This window comes from Dromiciops gliroides, chromosome 1 (genome assembly GCF_019393635.1).
Source record: "Dromiciops gliroides isolate mDroGli1 chromosome 1, mDroGli1.pri, whole genome shotgun sequence".
NCBI lineage: Eukaryota > Metazoa > Chordata > Mammalia > Microbiotheria > Microbiotheriidae > Dromiciops > Dromiciops gliroides.
The window spans coordinates 6,837,583-6,861,203 of NC_057861.1; the positions used below are offsets into that span (position 1 = coordinate 6,837,583).

At 42.9% G+C, this 23,621-nt stretch overlaps 1 protein-coding gene across 3 annotated transcripts in view; it reads right to left on the reverse strand.

The window, feature by feature from the left end:
* The window catches only part of LOC122727488 (sodium/glucose cotransporter 1), a 61,409-nt gene that overhangs the window by 20,245 nt on the left and 17,543 nt on the right, over positions 1 to 23,621 (reverse strand). For all 3 annotated transcript variants that reach the window (XM_043965059.1, XM_043965049.1, XM_043965067.1), the window contains exons 6-10: positions 17,303 to 17,408; positions 10,681 to 10,761; positions 9,325 to 9,545; positions 1,882 to 2,017; positions 381 to 488 (exon numbers count right to left, since the gene is read on the reverse strand). In XM_043965059.1, coding sequence (XP_043820994.1) covers positions 381 to 488; positions 1,882 to 2,017; positions 9,325 to 9,545; positions 10,681 to 10,761; positions 17,303 to 17,408 — 652 coding nt within the window. The remainder of the gene's footprint in view (positions 1 to 380; positions 489 to 1,881; positions 2,018 to 9,324; positions 9,546 to 10,680; positions 10,762 to 17,302; positions 17,409 to 23,621) is intronic.

A 23,621-nucleotide genomic window follows, 5' to 3' on the forward strand; every position in this document is an offset into this window, starting at 1 on the left:
CTGCATTGGACTAGACAGCCATTGAGGCCCCTTCCAACTCTGAAACTTTGATCCCATGAGTCTTCTTACTCTCTATGTGACCTTGGACAACCCAGTTAAACTCTGGGTCTCATTCCCTCATCCATAAAATGAGGTCATTGGACTTGACAGCTGGTAATGGACGCTCCAGCCCCAAATCTGGGATCTAGAGCAGGATGGTCTCTGGTGTCCCTTTGATGTCCAGACTCTATAGATTCTTGGTCCTGGTAGCCCTGACCAAATGCAAACACCCCCATGGAAAATCCCTGGGGACCCAGTCCCTCCAACAGCTCTTCCTTCCCAAGATCCCACTGCCACCTGCTCTCCCAGAACTGGCCCTCCCAGCCAAACCAGGTCCTTACCATTTGGCATGAGTTCCATCACCAAGGTTGGGTAGGCAAAGTTAGTACAGCCTATCTTGGTCCCACATTGGGCTTCACACTCTGAGGGGACGACACAGGCCACCTTATCTGAAGAGAGAAGGAGCATGGCAGGGATGAGTACTTGTACCTAAGACTCCTGCCCCACTGGGCCCTCTTCAGGTCATTCATTCCCCTACTCAGAAATCTGCCTTGGGTCCCCACCCCAAGATCCAACCAACCCCTGTGCCTGGCCTCCTCAGGACCCCACAATCTCCCTACATCTTCCTCAAAGATCCAATCACCCCTATGCCCATCCCAAACCCTGGATGAGAGCAAATTTAGCTCCTGGGCAGGGGCAGAGGGAGAGAAAGGATTGAAGGTGGAATTGGGGAGGTGTCCTACACCTCTTTGCTGTGGAGACAATTGTCTCATTTCTCCTAAGAATTGCAATCCAGAAAATTAATTCAACAAACATTGCTACATACAAAGGACAAGAGATGCAAAGATGAGCAATGACAAAGGCCCTGGCCTCAAGGACATTCTATCCCCTGAAGTGCCCATTCCACCCCTGTCACTTCCACCTGTTGAAGTCCCCTCTCTTCTTCAAAATCCTCCACAATCTGGCTCCCACCTGTCTTCCTAATCTTATCTCCTTTTATTCCTCTTCATTCGTTCTCTCTGTCCCTGTCCACTTGGCTGGCTGCCTATTTCCTATACAGAACATGTTCATCTTCTGCCTCTGTGACTTTGCACAGCATTTTCTCCACTCCTAGAGTGCCATCACTTCCACTTCACAAAATCCCTGGCTTCCACACAGATGTCACCTCCTACACTACAGGAACTTTCCCTCCTCTCTCCAGGTGTTAGCACTCTCCTCCTAGAGTGGTGTGTATACGCATCTGCCTACATTCTGTAGCATGTAAGTGCTACAGTAGAATGTGAGTGGCTTGAGGGCCAGGACCTTGATTGAGGTCCAGGATGGAGAAGGGATCTAATGAAAAAGTCAATTTATGGCACATTTAATTGGCTATGAAAACAAAGGAGAACAATAGGTATTTTCAAAACCACGTGTTTGTTGACTACAGGTGCATTGCATTGGCTTACAGGCCCCCACAGATGGGGGTCCCTCTGAGCAGACAGAGTTCTTCTTTGACCCCTTCCCTTCCACTTCCAAATGATCACTCCCTCCTGGAACTTCTCAGAGAGCTTTGACTTTCTTCCTTCTCCCTGGACTCCCATCAAATCTCCCCCTGCATAAGACTTATCTCAGGCATGGATCACCTCTCCCTATTAGAAGGTCAAGTTTCATGGGGACCAAATGATGGGTAGGAGAGATGAGAAAGGAACAATTCTAGACTCCTGCCAGGCAAAGAGCGTCCAAGTGTGGGGCTAACCAGCCTTACTTGGGAGCCAAGGCAAGAAATGAGGAGGTCAATGAAATGCAGAGGAGAAAGGGCCAAGATTCCTTGCAAGTGGACCTGGTGCTAGAGGGGCTGGGTACCTGTGTAGAGTATCCGACTGATCATGCCAGTCATCACCATAATGAACATGGGCAGGATCTTGATATAGCCACACAATATGCATCCAGCCTTCACGTGGGACATGTTCTTGGCTGAGAGGCACCGCTGCACAATGACCTGCCAGGAAAGCCCAGAAGATGAGGAGCACAGACCAGGGATCCCCCCACCACCACCATTCCTGCCATATCCACAGCTGGAACCCTTGGGGACTTCCATGGAGAGGAAGATCACCCAATGGCCTCTAAGCAGCAGAGGGAAAATGATGTGAGAATATTTTTACGAGGGCCCCCTGCTGAGAAAGCATGAGGTGACCTTTCTGAGGTCAAATCAGCATCTGCAAGATACCTCACAATTCATGGACCACCTTTAAGTCATGTCAATCAATGGACTTGAATGCTACCAGCCAATTGGGTTGGAGCTGTGTGTGGGAACCACCCCTCTTCCTGTCCCACAAGGTAGTAGGAAATATGGCTCTCTCTCTCTCTCTCTCTCTCTCTCGCTCTCTCTCTCTCTCTCACTCACTCTTGCTCTTGCTCTTTCATTCCTGAACTTTGTTGGTGGCAGAAAGAGAAGGAGAAGATGGAGGCCAGTTTGAACCCTAGGGTAGATAGGTTTCTTTCTTAACTTTCTGAACTCCATGTATTCTCTTTTTACTCTTTAATAAATGCTTAATGCCAAAAACTGGTACTGATGCTTCTAACTTATAAGTAAACCCTAGCTAGTTTTCCTCCCACACTGGGGGCAGAAAAAAAGGCAACCAGAATTAGATTTTAAATGTCACGATGACTACTCTTAGCACAAAGAATAATTAGTTTGTCTAAGACCACCATAGAAAGGAATATACTTTTTCTCAGTGGTATATGTCACATACTCAAAAATTGACCATGTATTAGGGCACAAAAACCTCACAGTCAAATGTAGAAAGGGAGAAATAGTAAATGCATCCTTCTCAGATCATGAGGCAATAAAAATTACATGTAATAAAGAGTTATGGAAAGATAGACTAAAATTTAATTGGAAACTAAAGAATCTCTACCTAAAGAATGAGTGGGTTGGAGGAAAGGCAGTGAGCTCTTGAACTCATGACATGATCGCTCCAAAAAACGTCCAAATAAGGCCATAGGACAATGCCTGGAGCAGCAAAACCCACAGAAGAACATGCTGAAATCATCTTCTAACCAAGGACGGCTTGGAAGGTCAGAAGGAGGGAGCTGCTGTGCTGAGACAGGAGTGGAACCCAACCGCACAGTCACCCTGACACAGATCCAGTCCCAGGAAGGCCTCACCAGAAAAAGAGACCCCCCAGAGCCTCTAAATCAGCTTCAGTGCCAGTGTCATTTTGAACTAAGCTCACAGTCTGGTGAGAGGGCTTAGCCCCTGGCAGGGGGGAGATTACAGGGATCTATGCTGGTGCTGAGGCAGAACTTGGGTTTTTCACCACTGCTGGGAACCAGGAAGTAGGCTTCAGTAGCAGTGGCCCAGGTGAGGGATGGCCACAGGCTCGTCGGAGCTGACAACCACAACACACAAAGCTGGTTGATTATCAAGTTGGTCTTGGGTCATCTATGGACCAGGGAACAGGCCAGGTGAGTGAAGAACCTGATCCTCCTTAAATCATACCACCTGGGACTTCTGAAACTTGGGATACTGCAGCCTGGAAACAGTGCCCCACTTTAAGGAGCTAAAAGTCAAGTAAAAGAAAGGCAAGATGAGCAGACAGATAAAGGTGAGGACCATAGAAAGTTTCTTCAGTGACAAGGAAGATCGAGCTCCACCCTCAGAGGAAGATGTCAATGTCAGGGCCCCTATATCTAAAGCTTCCAAGAAAAATATGAATTGTCTCAGGCCATAGAGGCTCTCAAAAAGCACTTTGAAGATAAAGCTAGAGAGATAGAGGAGAAAATGGAAAGAGAAATGAGGGTGATGCAGGAAAGACATGAGGAAAAAAGTCAGCTTGATAAGTCAAATTGGACAAATGGAAAAGAAGGTACAAAAGCTCTCTGACAAAAATAATTGCCTAAGAATTAGGATTGAACAAATGGAAACTAGTGACTTTATGAGAAACCAAGACACAATAAAGCAAATCCAAATGAATAAAAAATAGAGGGCAATGTGAAATATCTTCTTGGAAAAACTGCTGACCTGGAAAGTAGGTCCAGAAGAGATTATTTGAAAATTATTGGACTACCTGAAAACCATGAACAAGAAAAGATCTTAGACATCATCTTCCAGGAAATTGTTAGGGAAAGTTGCCCTGATATTCTAGAAACAGAAAGTTAAATAGAAATTGAAAGAATCCACCAATAACTTCCTGAAAGAGATCCCAAAAGGAAAACTCCTAGGAATATTATAGCCAAATTCCAGAGCTCTCAGGTCAAGGAGAAAATATTGCAAGCTGCCTAAAAGAAACAATTCAAGTACTGTGGAGCCCCAGTCAGGATAGCACAAGATCTAGCAGCTTCTACATTAAAGGACCAGAGGGCATGGAATATGATATTCCAGAGGGCAAAGGAATTGGGATTAAAACCAAGAATCGCCTACCCAGCAAAACTTGTCATAATCTTTCAGAGGAAAAAATGGGACTTCAAAGAAAAAGAGGACTTTCAGGTATTTGTGATGAAAAGACCTGAACTGAATGGCAAATTTGACTTTCAAATACAAGACCCTAGAGAACCATAAAAAATTGGAGTTGGGGGACATACCAGGTGTCATGCAGTGGGTGACTATCTTGTGTCTGAGGCTGGGTTTTGGCTGGGATCCCCCTGGGTCAAGGGTGGATGCTTTGTCCATTGTGTCACCTAGCTGTCCCATGATGACATTTTTAGGGTTAAATTGAGGGGGTGAGGGGATTCACTGGGGGAGGGGGAAGGGCAGAGGTAGCATGGGGTGAAATCCCACATGAAAGAAACAGGAAAGGGCTTATGGAGTGGGGGAAGAGATGGGGGAGGAGCAGGGCAGTAAATGAATTTTACACTCATCAGAATAGGTTCAAAGACCTTAATGTCATCAGAGTTGCCTCAAGGAGGAATTAACACACACACCCAATAGGGTGGAGTATTCTATTTAATCTGAGCAGTAAATGAACCTAACACTCATCAGAATTGGCTCAAAGATCTCAATCTCAACAGAATTGGCTCAAGGAGGGAATAACATACACACTCAGTTGGGCAGAGTAATCTATCTAACCCTGCAGGAAAATAGGAGGGGAAGGGGATAAAGGGAGAGGGGCAAAAGAAGGGAGGGCAAATTGGGGGAAGGGACAGACAGAAGCAAATCCCTTTTGAAGAGGGATAGGGTGAAAGAAGACAGATAATTGAGTAAATATCATGGGGAAGGGAATAGGATGGAGGGAAACAGCAATAGTAATCATGAAAAAGAGAAGGGGGGGAATTGTACAAAAAAAATATTTGGAGTAATTCTTTGTGGTGGCTAAGAATTGGGAATCAAAGGAATATCCATCAATTGAGGAATGACTGAAGAAGCTGTGGTATATGATTTTAGTGGAATGGTATTGTGCTATAGGAAATGACAAACAGGATGATACCAGAAAAACTGGAAAGACTCATATGAACTGATGTATAGTGAAGTGAACAGAACTGGGAGGACATTGTGCATAGTGGCAGCAGTATCGTTCGATGAGCAATTGTGAATGACTTAACTATTCTCAGCAATACAATGATGCAAGACAATACCAAGGGACTAATGATGAAGCATGCTATGCACTCCCATAGAAAGAACTGGTAAAATGAGCTCTTGCGGATTGAACGTATATAACCCACACCAGATTGGGCATCATCTCCCTGTGGTATGGGATGCAGCCAAAGCAGTTCTTAGGGGAAATTTTATATCTCTAAATGCTCACATGAATAAAATAGAGAAAAAGGAGATCAATTAATTGGGCATGCAACTAAAAAAGCTAGAAAAAGAAAAAATTTAAAATCCCCAATTAAATATTAAATTAGAAATCCTGAAAAGCAAAGGAGAGATTAATAAAATTGAAAGTAAGAAAACTATAGAATTAATAAATAAAACTAAGAGCTGGTTTTATGAAAAAAATCAATAACATAGATAAACCTTGGGTTAATTTGATTTAAAAAAAGAAAGAAGAAAACCAAATCACCAGCATCAAAACGAAAGGGGTGAATTCACCATCAATGAAGTGGAAATTAAGGCAATAATTAGGAGCTATTTTGCTTAACTATATATCAATAAATTTGACAATCTAAATGAAATGGATGAGTATGAACAAAAATATAAATTGTCCAGATTAACAGAAGAGGAAATAAATTCCTTAAATAAGCCCATTTTAGAAAAAGAAATTGAACAAGCCATCAATGGACTCCCTAAAAAAAATCTCCAGGGTCAGATGGGTTTACAAGTGAATTCTACCAAACATTTAAAGAAGAATTAATTCCAATACTATACAAAGTATTTGGGAAATAGGTGAAGAAGACTTAGCTCTTCTCAGCAATACAATGATCCAAGAAAATTCCAAAGGACTCATGATGGAAAATACTCTGCACATCCAGAAAAAAAGAACTGTGTAATCTGAATGCAGATTAAACCATACTATTTTTCTTTTTCTTTTTTTTTCTTTCTTGAGGTTTTTCCCTTTTGTTCTGATTCTTTTTTCACAACAAGACTAATGCAGAAATATGTTTAATGTGATTGTACCTGACAAACAATATCAGATTGCTTTCTGTCTTGGGGAGGTGGAAGGGAAGGGAAGGAGTGAAAAAAATTTGGGACTCAAAATCTTATAAAAACAAATATTGAAAACTATCTTTACATGTAACTGGAAAAAAATAAAATATGAATAAGATTGGAAAAAATAAAATAAATTGAAAGTGAAAAAAATGTAAGCTTCTTGAGGGCAGAGTGTGCTTCAATTTTTTGGTCCTTGCAGCCCCAGTTCCTAGCACAGTGCCTGGCACAAAATAGGAACCAGAATAAAGAATTCTCTTCTGCCAACACAACTCTATTCCTTGCCTGGAGCCCTGAAAAGTGCCCAGTCACCCAGTCAGTCCATGGTAGTGTTGGGATTAAGCACGTATCTTCCTGACGTGGAGACTGGCTCTCTATTCTCTATATCAGGCTCTGTTAAGTGTCCAAAGTAGTTAAGTCTAGTCAATAATCATTAATTAAGCAACTACTATGTGATAAGCTTTGGAGATGCAAAAAAAAAAAAGCTTTTAAAAAAAATTGTACTTGTTCTGAATGAGTTATGGAAACTACATGCAAATGACTCTGGACAAGCAAGATAAAAATAGTGAATGGGATATGGTGGACTTGAGTCACTTTAGACTCTGAAGCTTATTACCAGAATAGAATATTGTAATCACGTATTTTGCTTTGCTGAACTTGGTGTACACTGGTACCATCCCTCCCTCCCTGCCTACATTCCAAAGCCCCCAGTCCCTGTTATAGTTAGCCATTCTGTTGCTACAACACACCTCTTACCACCACCACCCCCTTGTTCTATGACCAAACAGGAGAGCCGTCTCCTGTTAGTGCAGACCCACCCTGACACTACCTCTCCCTTCTTGCATTCCTAAGCCCCAGCTCCTGGTACCATCTCTCCCTTCTTCCCCTTTGCCCCTCCTTACACGGGTGGAGTGGTTTCACCCTTTCCCCCTAGCTCTCAGACATAGCTGAGCATGCATCCATACTATGATCACGCACTGAACACGCATCCCGGGTAAGACAGGATTGAATGTTAGATTGTGAACTCACCCTGTGCACGAGGGTACCCCCCCTTAAAACATCCATAAAAACCAACTCATGAGCTCATCAGCGCACTCTTCATCTCTTGCATGGGGTCGCCCATTCTCATGAGAATGAAATAAACCTGTCTCTGCTTGACTTGGTGGTCTCCTCAAATTATTTGGGTAAACTAAGGCAATTGCCCCATACAATAGGAAAATGGGGAATAGGGAAATAATCCACAAAGGGAAGGAAATAATCTTAAGGAAGAGCCAGAAAGACTTCTTGTAAAAGGTGGGATATTTGCAGGGAGTGGAAGGAAGTCAGGGAAGGCAGGAGGTGGAGACAAGGAGGGAGAATATTCCAGGCACAGCCAAGGAAACTATCTGGAGTCTAGAGATTGAGGGGCTTGTTGCAAATCAGTGCCCATGGATAGAGGAGTCTGTGGGTGAGGGGAGTGAAAGGTATAGGAAGACTAGAAAGATGGGGGAAAGTTATGAAAAGCCTTGAGGGCAGGGACTGGTCCCTTTCTGTCTCCATCACCTACCTCAGATAAATAAATTATTATTGATTGATTAATTGATTACTTCTCAGATCATCACCATCACCACAGCTCTTAGTCTCTGTTCCATGAGACCTTAGGATTCTAACTCCAGAGCTGGAAGGAACCTCAGGAGCCATTGAGACCCTCCCTTTTACAGGATCCCAGAGACATGAATTGACTTTCCCAGGGTCACCCAGGTAGTGTCTGAAGCAGGATTGAACTCTGCTCTTCCTGACTCCAAACCCAGAACCCTATTCATTAAACCAGTGTTTCTCAAAGTGTGAGCTGGAGACCCGTGGACATCCCTGACATCTTTCTGGGGGGAGTCCTTGGGGTCAAAACTATATTTATAATAATACTCTGATATTTTAATTTCTAATATGATAAATATTGACAGTTATAATCCATGTAAACAAAAGTCCTTGGTGAGGTGGGGCTCAATAATTTTTAAAGCTCTATTGTGGTCCAGGGATCACAAAGTTTGAGAACTACTAGATTATATCACACTGCCTTTTAACTGAATCTCAATTCTTTTAATGATTTGTTTTTTCCCATCATAAACTTGACATTCTCAAAAAAATTAATAACTGAGATCACATTGCAACTGTTGCTGTAAAAATTCACACTATTTGAATATCTTATTTTTTTTTAATTTTGACATCAATTTTTAAAAAATCTTTATGTTCCAAATTCTCTTCCTCCCTCCCTCCCCACCCCCCCAAGAACTCAAGCAATTCAATATAAGTAATACATAGGTAGTAATGGAAAATAGCACTATTTGAATATACAGAATATGCATTTTAGAAGAACAATGTTGAGAGGCAACATAGCTTGATGGAGAGCCAGCCTCAGTCAGGAATACCTAGGTTCAAATCCCACCTCAGACAATCACTATGTGACCCTGGGCAAATCAGAAAACCGTGCTCTACCTCAGTTTCCTCATCTGTAGAATGAGGGGGTTGGACTTGATGGCCTTGACAACCCTTTCCAGACTTAAATCCTGTGGTCCTACTACTGTCCACCATGGAAAGAAAGCAAGATGGAGCCACTGACTTTCCCTCATACTGCTCTGGGGCATGGCAGGTCTCTTGGGAGAGGGCCCAGAGCTAAACTTGCTAAGAGATCAAATGCATCATTGAAACAAACACATACACACTCACTCACTGGAACTTCTTACCTGGTCAGTGCACCAATACCACAGGGAGATGATGCCCAAGCCAAAGATAAGACCTGGCCAGGGGATGTCCCCATTTATGGGATCCCGAAAGATATGGAAGGAATCTGCCCTTGGAGTGTAGCACTCGGCACTGATGGTGATGTTGTCCCCAGAGATTTTGCTTGGAATAGCATTCATGTACTTTTCCACAAAGGCGTCATAGCCCCCAACTTCATTAAAGGCTTAAAAAAATGATTACAAAACTGGTTAGCAGTCAGCCCCCACCCATAGCAATCCATTAGCATCCAAGGAATACCCAAGGGAAAAGAGAACCTGAACAGAACACAGATAATGAGCAAAATGATGGGGAACCTGAGCTCCAGTTCTGAATGGGCAAGTCCTCTGCCTCACTAGGCCTCAGTTTCCCTATCTATAAAATGAAGAGGATTGGACTAGATTCTCTTTTAAGCCCCCTTTCAGCACTGGCATTCAAAGTTCTGTAGGACTCTGGTGAGGAGAGGGTGCCTACATTTAGGGAAGACCTTGGTAAATGGGAAAGGATGCAAGGGAGAGCAACCAGAATGGGGAGAGAGTTGGGGAGCCATGCCATATGAGCCCAGGTGGTAGGAAATAGGGAATTTGAGTGAGACTCATGGCAGGATGTAAGCGATGCTATCACAGAGAAAGAAGGATTCAACTTCTTCTTGGAGTCACAGCAGAACCAAGAGCAGTGGATTGAATCTGGGGGAGGGGAGGAGGGGAACAGATTTAGGCTTGATTTGAACAAAAACAACCTTAGAACTTAGAGCAGTGTCCCAGAGTGGGACAGACCATCTTGGGAGGCAGTAAGTTTCCTCCTTGCTGGAGTTCTCCCAGTAAAGCCTGGATGACCACTTATTCCATGGAGGGAGAACCTTGGTCAGGACCCAGTTGGACTAAGTGACTTGGAGGGGCCTTTCCAACTGAGGTTCTGACAACAGGAAAATCTAGGCTGTTCTCTGGACCAGTCCCATCCTGAGCCCTGATGACCCAAACTTCAACCATGAGAAAAGGTGTCTCTGTTCCTACATGACTAATTATTCACTCAGTTTTGTATATAAAAGACGAGGTCATCTTCCTTCTTGCTATTAAAAAGGATGTTTCTTTGTTGTTTTTTCTGAGAAGGGAACACTGAACCATCCCATTCCCTTGTCTCACTCTTTGTGTCCCTAGGGGACAAGTAGCCTGCCCAGGGATCAAACCCACAAGATCATGAGTCCCACAGCCCATCCTGCCCTTCTCTATCTCCAGTCTGTCCCCACATCCAAATCCCAATTCAGAGGTGGCCAGTGTGTTCAGGATTTCCCTCCCCCTGAAACCTTCTCCAGCTTCACTTACCAAAGGCTGTCAGGATTATGGACCCCACCAGCATGATCCCAGTCTGTAAGGTGTCTGTATAGATCACAGCAGCCAGGCCCCCTGGTGAGCAGAAGGAAACAAAATTAGACCCCATCAGAGGACTTTTTCCTAGAGCCCTGGGCTTGGAGTCAGGACAATCTGGATTCAAGTCAGATCAAAATCAGCTGTGTGATCCTGGACAGGTAACTTCATCTTTTTCACCTCAGTCTCAGGATGAGGTGGAAGAGGAGGAGCAGGAAAAGGAGAAGAAGAAGAAGAAGAAGAAGAAGAAGAAGAAGAAGAAGAAGAAGAAGAAGAAGAAGAAGAAGAAGAAGAAGAAGAAGAAGAAGAAGAAGAAGAAGAAGGAGGAGGAGGAGGAGGAGGAGGAGGAGGAGGAGGAGGAGGAGGAGGAGGAGGAGGAGGAGGAGGAGGAGGAGGAGGAGAAGAAGGTTACTGTGTGCCAGGCACTATACTAGGCACTTTGCAAACCTTAAAGGGCCACATAAATTAATCATAATTATGGAGGCATAACAGAGAGAGAGGCAGCTGGAGAATCTATCTGACACATGTTAGGTAGTTAGATGGTACAGTGGATAGAACACCCAGTATGGAGTAAGGAAGACCTAAGTTCACATGCAGCCTCAGACACTTACTAACTGTGCGATCCTAGACACAATTTACTTAACCTCTATTTGTCTCAGTTTCCTCAAATGTAAAATATGGATAATAATAAAACCTCCCTTCCAGGGCAAAACCTCAAAAAAGAAAAAAAAACAGCCCCAAAGTAGAAACAGTATGATTCAATCTGCATTCAGAATCCACAGTTCTTTTTTCTGGATGTGGAGAATATTTTCTTTCATGAGTACTTTGAAATTGTTTTCAATCATTGCACTGCTGAGAAGAGCCAAAGCTACCACAGTTGATCATCACACAATGTTGCTGTTACTGTGTACAATGTTCTCCTGGTTCTTCTCATCTCACTCAGCATCAGTTCATGTAAGCCCTTCCAGGTTTCTTTGAAATCCTCCTTCTCTTTGTTTCTTTAGCACGATAGTATTCCATTACAATCATATACCACAACTTGTTTAGCCATTCCCCAATTGATGGGCATCCCTTCAATTTCCAATTCTTTGCCACCACAAAAAGAGCAGCTATAAATATTTTTGTACATGTGGGTCCTTTTCCCTCTTCTATGGTCTCTTTGGGATACAGACCTAGTAGTGGTATTACTCGGTCCAAGAGTATGAACAGTCCCATATCCCTTTGGGCATAGTTCCAAATTGCTCTCCAGAATGGTTGGATCAGTTCACAGCTCCACCAACAATGCATTAGTGTTCCAATTTTTCCACGGCTTCTCCAACATTCATTATTTTCCTTTTTTGTCACATTAGCCAATCTGATAGGTGTCAGGTGGTACCTCAGAGTTGTTTTAACTTTCATTTCTCTAATCAGTAGTGATTTAGAGCATTTTTTCATCTGAAAACTATCTGTTCATATCCTTTGACCATTTCTCAATTGGGGAATGGCTTGCATTCTTATAAATTTGATTTAGTTCTCTGTATATTTTAGAAATGAGGCCTTTATCAGAAATATTGGCTGTAAAAATTGTTTTGCAGCTTTCTGCTTTCCTTCTAATTTTGGCTGTATTGCTTCTGTTTGTAAAAAAAAACTTTTAATTTAATGTAATCAAAATCCATCTTGCATTTCATAATATTTTCTATCTCTTGTTTGGACATAAGTTCTTCTCCTCTTCATATACCTGAGAGGTAAACTACTCCTTCCTCTCCTAATTTACCTATGGTATCACCCTTTCTGTCTAAATCATGTACCCATTTTGACCTTATTTTAGTATACGGTGTAAGATGTTGGTCTATGCCTAGTTTCTGCTATACTATATTCCAGTTTTCCCAGCAGTTTTTGTCAAATAGTGAGTTCCTATCCCAAAAGCTGGTATCTTTGGTTTTATCAAACAGTAGATTACTATAGTCAATTACTACTGTGTCTCCTGTGCCTAACCTATTCCATTGATCCACCACTCTATTTCTTAGCCAGTACCAAATAGTTTTTTATGACTGCTGCTTTATAGTATAGCTTCAGATTTGGTACAGCTATCCCACCTTTCCGAGGCAACTCTTTAAAGGTGTAAGGTACAAACCAGTTTGACCTGCATATGCTTTGGTGAAGGAAGTTTCCATCCACACTGGAGTCCTTCGCACCAATTAAATCCCAGGTCCAAACCTCCCCCCACCCAAAAAATATATATATATATATAGTGATTTGAAGTAACACAGATGGAGGCAAAGCCAAGATGATGGAGAAGTTGGAAACCATAGAGTCGAGCCTCTTCCATAAAACACCAAAAAGATCTAAAAAAATACACCAAAACCAAACACTGATGGAAAAACCTGGAAGCAATGAAACACAATGCAGACTGCCCTGACTGCAGTCAGAAGACCTGGGTTCAAATTCTACCTAGTGAACTTAGGTGATTCACTTATCCTCTCAGTGCCTCAGTTTCCATCTCACCTCTGACATTACCTGTATGACCTTGGATGAGTCCCTTCCTTTCCATCTCAGTTTCCTCCTTTGTAAAATTTGGGGGTTGGACTATATGACCTCTAAGTCACTATCCTTCTGACCCCTCAGCTTCTGCTTGTTTAGGGAAAGATCTCCATTTTTCCCCTAGAAAAGGCTCCAAGATCACTGGGGAGAGATAACAAAGAAATTGGATCTGTTCTAGATCTATTGGAGCTAGAGGATCCTTCCTCAGCTTCCCCTCACCACCATTGCCCCACCACCACCACCATGCTTGCCTCTAGGCAACCCACCATTCTTTGAAGGAAAGCCTGCATTAACTTTTGGCCACAAGAGGGAGGCCATGTGTCAGAAAAGTGATGAGATTAGTCTGCTGATCATGGACCATTGTCCCTCTATGGAATCAAAGGGCTCATATAGGAGCATAGATCTTATGCCAAGAGGGACCTTAAAGGCTATCTGGCCCACCCCCACATTTGACAAATAAGGAAACTGAGGTCCATAAAGGTTGAGTGACTTGCCCAGAGTCACACAACTCCTAAGATTCAAAGGCATCATTTGGCCCTAATTCCTATGACTCAAATTCAGCATTCTTTCCACTCAGATGTCTCATCTTACAAATGGGTAAACTAAGAGTATGACTAAATGCTGATCAGGTTGCCTGAGAATGTAGTGAATCCCCCTTCCCCTCCCCCCAAAAGAAATTCTTTAAGCAAATATTGGAATGTGGTGTTGTTGTTATTATCATTATTATTATTTGTTGTTGTTGTTGTTTAACCATTTCAGTCATGTCCAACTCTTCATGGCCCTATTTGGGGAATTCAAGGCAAAGATACTAAAGTGGTTTGCCATTTTCTTCTCCAGTTTATTTTACAAGATGAGGAAACTCAGGGTATAACTAAATGCTGAACAGTTGCCTTGGAATTTAGTGAATCTCCCTTCCCCCTCCCCCCAACAGAAATTCTCTAAGCAAGGCTTGGATGTCATAGAGGGGATCAAATCCAAGTCTGAATTAGACTCAGTGACCACTGAATCCCTTCCATGTGGGCAACTGATTCTTCTCTATCTCCTTTGCTAAATCTTCATCTAGGTCATTCCCACTAACATCAGGAGCCCCCAAGGCTCTATTCTGGGCAATCTGATTCTTCTTCTATGTGATCTCCTTTAGTCATCAGTTTCCATGGGTTCCGTGATCATCTCTGTGCCAATGCTTCCCAGATCTATAAATGCAGCTACAATCTCTCCCCTGAGCTCCACATCACCAACTGTTTATTGTACATCTCAAACTGGATATCCCACAATCATCCAAAACTCAACACATCCCAAACTGAACCCATTGTGTTTCCTCCAAACCCAAACTTCCCTATTACTAACAAGGACACCCCCATTCTCCTAGTGACCGAGGCTCACAACCTCAACTGAGGCCTTGTCTTGGGGCAGAGCCAAGATGGCAGAGGAAAGACAATGACTTGCTTGAGCTCTCCCCAAGAATCCTTCAAATACCTTCAAATAATGCCATAAGACAATTCCTGGAGCAGCAGTACCCACAAAAAGACAGATTGAAATAGCCAAACACAACTTAGAAGGTAAGCAGGAATGATCAGTTGTACCAGGGTGAGAGTGGAGTTCAGCCCAGCACAGGCCAAGCCAGTGCAGGCCCAGGTACAACCATAGAAAATCGGGAGCAAGCCTTGGAAGCCTCTGAATCAGCAGCAGCAGAAACTGCTTCTGGAACTCAGCCCCCAGAAGGTAAGGGTGTCAAACAACTGGCCAGAGGGAGATTACAGGGATCTCTTTGCTTGCACTGAAGCAGAACTCTGTTGTTTTGCCCATACTTGGATCCAGGTCACAGTCTTGGGTGTCAGTTCCAGGTTGGGGAAGAGCATAAGCACACAAGAGCTTGCAGCTATGGCAAAGCCAAGATGGCAGAGGACAGGCAGTGACTCCTTGAAGCTTTCCCCCACATCCCTCAAAATCCCTTCAAATAATGCCATAATACAATACCTAGAGCAACAGAACCCACAAAAGGATGGGGTGAGATTATTTTCTAGCCAAAGATGGCTTAGAAAGTTGGCAGGAAGGGCCTGCTATGTGGGGTGAGAGTAGAATCCAACCCCAAGGTCAAGCTGACACAGATTAATCCCCAGGCAGGCTGCACCAGAGAAAGAGAACTCCAGAGCCTCTGAATCGGCTACAGCACCAGCTTCTTCTGGAACTAAGCTCACACTCTGATGAGAGGGCTAAGAGGTTGGCTGGGGGGAGATTTCAGGGGTCTCTGCTGCTGAGGGGGAGCTTGATTGTTAAATAGAAATTGAAAGAATCCACCAATCACCTCTTGAAAGAGATTCCAAAATGAAGACCTCCAGAAATATTTTAGCCAAATTCCAGAGCTCTCAGGTCAAGGAGAAAATATTGCAAACTGCCTAAAAGAAACAATTCAAGTACTGTGGAGCCCCAGTCAGGATAGCACGAGATCTAGCAGCTTCTACATTAAAGGATTGGAGGGCATGGAGTATGATATTCCGGAGGGCAAAGAAACTGGGTCTACAACCAAAAATCACCTACCTAGCAGAACTGAATATAATCTTTCAGAGGGGGAAATGGGACTTCAATGAAAAAAGAAGACTTTCAGGTATTCATAATGAACAGACCTGAAATAAATAAAAATTTTGACTTTCAAAAGGTAAATAAGAAAAAGAAATCAAGAGGGATGTTAAAAGGTTAAACTGTTTATATTCCTATATGGGAATATGATGCTTCTAACTCATAAAAACTTTCTCAGTATTAGGGCAGAAGATAGGAATAAATTTAGACAGATGGTACAGGTGGGAATTGATTATTAAGGGATGATATCTGTAAAGCATTTATTTTCTGTTTATCAGTTTTTGGGGGGCAGTTGAGGTTGAGTGGCATGCCCAGGGTCATGCAGTGGGTGAGGGTCTTGTGTCTGAGGCCAGATTTGGGTTTGGGTTCTCCTGGGTCCAGGGTGGGAGCTTTGTCCACTGTGTCACATAGCTGCCACATGATGACATCTTTAGGGTAAAATTGAGGGGTGAGATGACTGCACTGGTGGAGGGGGAAGGGGAGAGGTAGAATGGGGTGAAATCTCACATGAAAGAAGCAGGAAAGGGCTTATGGAGTGGGGGGGGGAGAGGTCAGGGAGGAGAGGGGCAGTGAATGAGCCTTAAACTCATCAGAATTGGTTCAAAGACCTTAATTTCATCAGAGTTGGCTCAAGGAGGGAACAACATACACAGTCAATTGGGTGGAGTAATCTATCTAACCCTGTAGGAGGGTAGGAGGAGAAGGGGATAAGGAGGGAGGGTTGAAAGAAGGGCGTGCAGATTGGGGGAGGGAGCAGTCAGAAAAAAAAAACACTTTTGAGAAGGGATAGGGTGAAAGATAGAAAATAGAGTAAATATCATAGGGGAGTGGGAAAAAGAGCTTACAGCCACTGTGGAGTGGAATTCTGTTCACAGTTCCAGGGCAGAAAAGCAAGCCTGTGGTTGCCTGCAGACCAGAGCACAGGCCAGGAGAGTAGTAAACATACCTCTCCTTAAATCATACCACCTTAGAAAAAATAATATTTAGAAATTCCTAGAAGTATCTCTGAAAACAGCTGCACCCTCAACCCTGGTAGTGCCCCACTTTAACAAAAAGCTAAAAGTGAAGAAATAGGCTGGGGAAATGAGCAAAGAAAAAAATGCTAAACATATAAAGTTTTTATGGTGACAAGGAAGATCAAAATACAGCCTTAGAGGAAAACAAAGTCAAAGTTCCTACATCCAAAGCTTCCAAGAAAAATGTGAATTGGTCTCAGAAGCACTCAAAAAGGACTTTGAAAATAAAGAGGAACAAATGAGGGGGAAAATGGAAATAGAAATGAAAGTGATGTGAGAAAATCATGAAAAAAAAAGTCAACAGCTTGATAAAAGACACCTTGTTTTATATCAGTGCCTAATGACTTTTTAGATGTAATCCTTGTCTTTCCAACAAACCCTTGCTCCTTAAGAGCAAAAAGTGTGTCTCCCACTCCTCTTGCTACACACAGCAGACCCTGAGACTTCTTTTTCTCCCCATGTCTCACCTGTGATGGTATAAAGGCCCGTGATGACCAGGAGGAGAAAGATGGCCAGGTACAAGTCAGTCCCAAGAGCCAAATTAATGAATATGGCTCCTGAGAAAATATCAACCTGAAAAAGAGAAAGGGCCATTACAGTCGATGTATACACAATAGAACTCCCAGTATTTTAGCACCATCCCAACACCAAACTCTTCCATTTCACTTGATGGAGCTGCCATTTTCCCAGCACCCAGGCTCACCACCTCAGGGTTCCCTTGGGATCTTCCTTCTCTGTTGTCACCCAGTCTGTCATCAAGCTTTGTTGGCTCCCCCTCCACACCATCTCTCCCATCCTCACCATTCTCTCTGCTCACACTGCCTCCAACTGAGTTGAGACAGCTTGGGTGCAACCTCCCACCTGCATAGCACCTCCCTTAACTTCCCCAACTAATAACCTCTATTTTGTATATGAGAAACAATGTTGTATAGCAGCCAGGAAGACCTGGCTTTGAGTCCTCCCCTGACAACCTGACTGTGTGACCCTGGGTAAATCACGTATCTTTCAGAATAATAGCCAACTTTCTTCTCTTATAAGTTGCAGAGGAGGCACTGACTTGCATTGGTACAGAGTTTCCACATCCAGGAAGTCTCTAGGCCAGTGAAATCATTGATCCAGGCTACATTCTTGTCCTTATACTTAGGAACAAGTTGGAGTATACAGTTTATACACCTCAGCAGAAAGTGAGCATCCTGAGGGCAGGAACCATTTCATCTTGTCTTTATGTCCTTAGCATATAGATCAGTACTGGGCTCATCACAGCTCCTTCACAAATGCTTGTAGAAAAGATGACTCTCATTCCTGGGACCCAGCTGTTGCCAGGAATCACTCAAGTGCATCTGTGGGACTGGAATGATTGATTATAGAGCCCTCTCAGATTTCAGGTCATTTCTTCTCTAGACCACCCCCCAAAAAAAATCAACAATGCAGCCCCACCTGCTCCTTAGCTAAGATGTCATGATTAGATATGTCTTCACAAAATTATCACCTAGCAGAGCTGGAATCTGCCTTGGGTCATCAAGTCCAATTTTTTGCCTGATACTGGAATCTAGATCATGGAAGCATGTGCTTGAAGACCCCAGTGATAGGGAACTCACTACCTTCTAAGTCAGCTCATTCTACTATGGACAACTCTCATTGTTGAGAAGTGGTCCCTGATAATAAGGTGAAATCCATGTCTTTTCAACATCCCTCCAATGGTCCTGACTCTGCTCTCTGGGGCCAAACAGAAGACCTTTATTGCTTCCATGAGGCAACCCTCCAAATGCTTGAAAGCAGCTCTCATGCACCCCTTCCCCACCCCCAACCAGAGTCCTCTCTTCTCCAAACTAAACATCTTTATTATGGCTTAGATGTCAGGCCCTTCCCCATCCTCCTCTTCCTCCTCCTCTCTACCTTCTCCAGCTCAATGTCCAACTGTAAAAATAAGACAATCCAGTTCAGATCAAACCCCCTTGTTTTTCAGATAAAAAAACTAAAACCCAGAGAGAGGAAGACACTTCTGTGATGAAATGCAATAAGCATTTTAAGTGTCTCCTATGTTCCAGGAACTGTGCTACACATTTTTTACAAATCCTATCTCTTTAATAATATTATAAATTGTATAAATGGTATGATTGTATTTTTATCACTTTAATAATACATATTATTTATAAACAGTTGATCTTCACAATAACCTTTGTGTGTAAGTGCTATTATATCCATATTTTACACTTGAAGAAACTGAGGCAAATAGTAAATAAGTGCCATTCCCAGGATCATGCTGCTAGTAAGTGTTCAAGGCCAGATTTGATCTCAGGTTGAACTTTAACTCTTGGTTTGCCTGATAGGTTTCAGTTCTCAAACACACATAGAACTAAGTCAAATTTGTTAAAAAGAGAGCCATTCCCCAATTGACAGATGATCAAAAGACATGAAGTTCTCAGATGAAATAATCAAAGCCAACTATAGCCATATGGAAAAAATTCTCTAACTCACTATTGATCATAGGGATTCTGGTCAAAACAATTCTGGGTACTACCTATTGGATTGCATGACAAAACAGCAGAGGAAATTGACAAATGTTGTGGAAGATATGGGGGAAATGATACATTAATTACTCTTGGTAAAGTTATAAACTGATTCAAACATTTCATAGAGCAATTTGGACCTGTGGCCAAAGGACTATAAAACCATGCATACTCTTTTTTTTAAAGCATGAACATTTATATTTAATTTACATTTTGACAATTTGTACATAAATAACCATGTAAACCAGTTCATAAACATAAGATAGTTTGTTGTTCTAGCAAAGTAAAAAGCCAATTAACTTTGGTCAGTTTTTCCTTTGAGAAAAGCAAAACCACTTTTGATTTTTTGCTACATTCACATGTGAGAGGCCTAAACAGGGGAAGGTCAGGAGAACTATGGACAGTGAATTCAAAATTTTTAAAGCCATGCATACTTTTTAATGTAGAAATATCACTACTAGGTTGGTATACAAAAAGAGATTTTTTTAAAAGTTGAATTCAAAATTGGGGTGATGCCCATCAATTGAGTAATCGCTGAACAAATTGTGGAATAAGATTAGAGTGGAACAGCTGTGTGACCCTGGGCAAGTCACTTAACCCCAATTGCCTCACCCCAAAAAAAATGTGTACTGTGAGAGATTAGGGTGGAACACTATTGTGCTGTAAGAAATGATGAGCAGGATGCTATCAGAAGGATTTATGTCACAGGACCATGTATCAATCAATCACCAGCATTTATTAAGGACCAACTGTGTACCAGGCATTGTTCTAGGCACTGGAGAAACAAAAGCAAAAGTGGGATAATCTCTGCTCTCAGGGAGCCTACATTCTATCAGGGAAAGAAAGTGTCCACAGTTAAATATCCAAAATAGCTATAAACCCCTTGGGGATGCATGGGAGGGTGGCCCTTCTCATATCAACCATGAAGAGCCATTTAATTGATTGCTTTATCTGTGTACATTAACATTCAATCCCTGCCTCTCCTTTCTGGCCTTCAGGCATAAGGATGACTTTTTTAAGTTCCAGAGGGAGTGTGGGGAAAATACCCTGCCCTCCCTTAGACTGGTCCATGAGGCCATGGCCTCCCAGACAAGCCAATGCCTTCTGTTTGTGCCTCCTTTCCTTTAGCACAAGGCTTTGTGAGATCTTGGAAGGTAATTGACATCTTTCCCCTTCCCAGATCCATAAGCAATTGGGTATGGGTTACCAAAGCAGTTGTAACAGGCAGAGACAGCAGCATCAGACTGACCAGTAGGGTAAAGGAGTCACCCACAAAAGGAAAACCCACCAGAAAACAGAAACCACTTAGCTTTTATCAGCTGAATTCACTGAAGGTGAAATACAAAAGGGCTAGAGAGCATTCCATTGAAAGGAACCAAGCAGGGCTTCTGAACTGCCTCTCAATGTATGATGATTCCTTAATGCTTAGCATCCCCTTTATGTGTGGGAATAAAACTGCCCCTTGAGGCACTGTCTGACTCTTAATGTTCCTTCTAGCTTGAAACTGATGATCCTAGGACCTACTGCATTGTGGTTCATCTTTGCCTCCGGGGGTTGAACATGGGGTGTCACACATAGTAAATGTCTGTTGAATCAGCATAGAGTAGATGAAATATCCCCACTCACTGTAGTTAACTGGAAAGACAAGAGACCCCATTTTCCCTCTTCCACCCCTGGATTGCTGAGGACCATCCCTTCCAAACTCTGCCCCCAAAGTGCAGTGATCCTCGATTTTTATAGCATAATAAACACACACACTCAGACACACACCTACGGCTCCCTATAAATCTGTTCAGATTCAGGAGTAAATAGATAAGAGTGTTGGGCAATGGAATGCCATTAATTGCCTTTGTTGTTGATTTCCTAGAATAGTCAATAAGGGAAACATCAGCTTAAACCAACAACAGAACTACTACAGCAGAGTGCTGAGCAGTTTGTGGTCAAGTTAATTGTTTTATGAGGACTATGTATCTCCAGCTTGGGCTCTCCCATTCATTTTTTCCTGGCGTTTCTAATCACCTGCAGATGCTTCTCAGCTCTTCTAAATACCCGCGCAGGGAGTGGGAGCCTCAGGGACAAGATGTTCAGAAGGTTCTATTTTTTACTGATAGAGTCAATAATCTGTTCCAAGAAGCACCTCTCCCTCTTGTGATTTGGGGAACCCGGAAACAAATTCTTTTTCCTTCCTTGACTCACACTGTACTCCAAGGACATCATCTGACCTTGGACTTCCCAGTATTCGAGCTACACAGAAGGCAGACAGTGGGAAGGGAATTAAAAGGTGAAGTCCAGCCTCCTTCCTTTGTATAATTGATTTCCCAACTCCTTCCCTCTTCATTTTAATAAGGGAAGAAACTGAGGCCCAAGAAAGGGAAAGGACTTGTACAAAGTCACACAGAGAGAAGTGACAGAACCAGAATTCAAACCCAGAGCCTCTGAGTCCATAAGCAAAGATCTTTCTACTACATTGCTATTATCACCACCACCCCTGCTGTCACCCCTGCAGACTGAGATTATTCTCCTTAAGAATTCTAGCCAAGATATGTCATGATGCCCTGAGGGAGCTGGATATTTCAGGAAGGAGAGTTTTCCACATGTCTTTTAGCCTCTGATGGTCTGCCACCTGTTTCTCAACTAAGTCATTTCTTAATTCAATGATAAATTTGCAACATGTTGACCGGAGGTATACTCATTTCACAGAATCACAGAATCTCAGAAATAAAAGTTGACTTGGAGACCAACTAGTTCAACCACCCCACATCCAACCCACCCAATCCAAACAAAAACTCCATTTACAACATCCCTGGAAAGCAGTCAGCAGCCTTTCTATGAAGGTCTTGGTTTGGGGAAACTCAATACCACTATCCCAAGCCTTCACACTGGGGCAGCCCATTTCCCTTTTGGACGACTCTCCTGAAAAGCTTTTCCTGACATGAATATGGAGCCTACCTCTACAATGCTTCCCGCTCTTGATCCTGATTCTGCCCTTTGGAACCAAACAGACCCAACCCACCCTGCCTTCTCTTCTCTTCTCTTCTCTTCTCTTCTCTTCTCTTCTCTTCTCTTCTCTTCTCTTCTCTTCTCTTCTCTTCTCTTCTCTTCTCTTCTCTTCTCTTCTCTTCTCTTCTCTTCTCCAGGATAAACATGACTAGTTTTTTCAGTCATTATGAAGTGTGATTTCTCCCCATGACACAGTAGAATCATAGGATTCCAGGATTGAAAAAGAACTCAGGGAGCATCTAGTTTGATGTCCGACCCAGATCTATGGGTCACTCACTCTGCTCCTGAACAGTTCTGATGACCAAGAGTTCCTCAAGGAGCCTCATCCTGGACAGCTCCTATTTTAAAAATTCTTCCTTCTGGAAGATCTCATCTTCTTCCAACTTTTCTCTGGTTCTAGTCCCTCCCTCTTCCCCTCTAAACTTACAAACCCACAAAGGGGAAGCTAGTTTCAAGTTTTCTGAACGCTAATTTCCATATCTGAAAAAAATATGATCCCCAAATCACAGAAACCTGAGGAGCCATCTACCCCCAATACTTGCCTTGAAGAGAAATCCCCTCTCCACCATCCCCAACAAATGGCCCTCCAGTCTCTGATTGAAGACTTTCAGTGGGGGTTAAGTGACTTGCCCAAGGTCACACTGCCCCCAGAAATATGTTTAAGAACATTCCAGATATAGCATCAAGACTTAAAAAAATAAGGAATTCTGCATCCTGGGCAGCCACACCCAGGAGGCAGTGTGCTATAGTGGACAGGGGGCCAGACCTGGAATCAAGAAGACCTGCATTCCAATCCTGCCTCTGACACTTACTAACTCTGTGACCCTAGACAAGTCCCTTCTCATCTCTGAGCCTTAGTCTTTCATCTGTAAAAAAGTAATAATAATAATAATATCATAAGGTTGATGTGGGCAGCTAGGTGATGCTGTGGATACAGTGCTGGAGTCAGGAAGACTCATCTTCTTGAGTTCAAATCTGGCCTCAGACATTTTCTAGCTGTGTGACCTTAGGGAAGTCTCTTAACCCTGTTTACCCCAGTTCTCTCATATATAGAATGAACTGGAGAAGGAAATGACTGAATGACTGAACAGCAATTCTGTTAATGTGAGACTTCAGTGAGGTAATGTCAATACAGTATTTTGTAAACCTTGGAAAGCTAGGTAGATGTCTTTTGTTTTTCTTATCTGGGCCTTCTGGATGTGACTCCCTTCCTTTCACCAGCCAACCAAGTCCCCAACTCTCTCACTAGGCAGACACTGCCTGAGATGCCATAAAT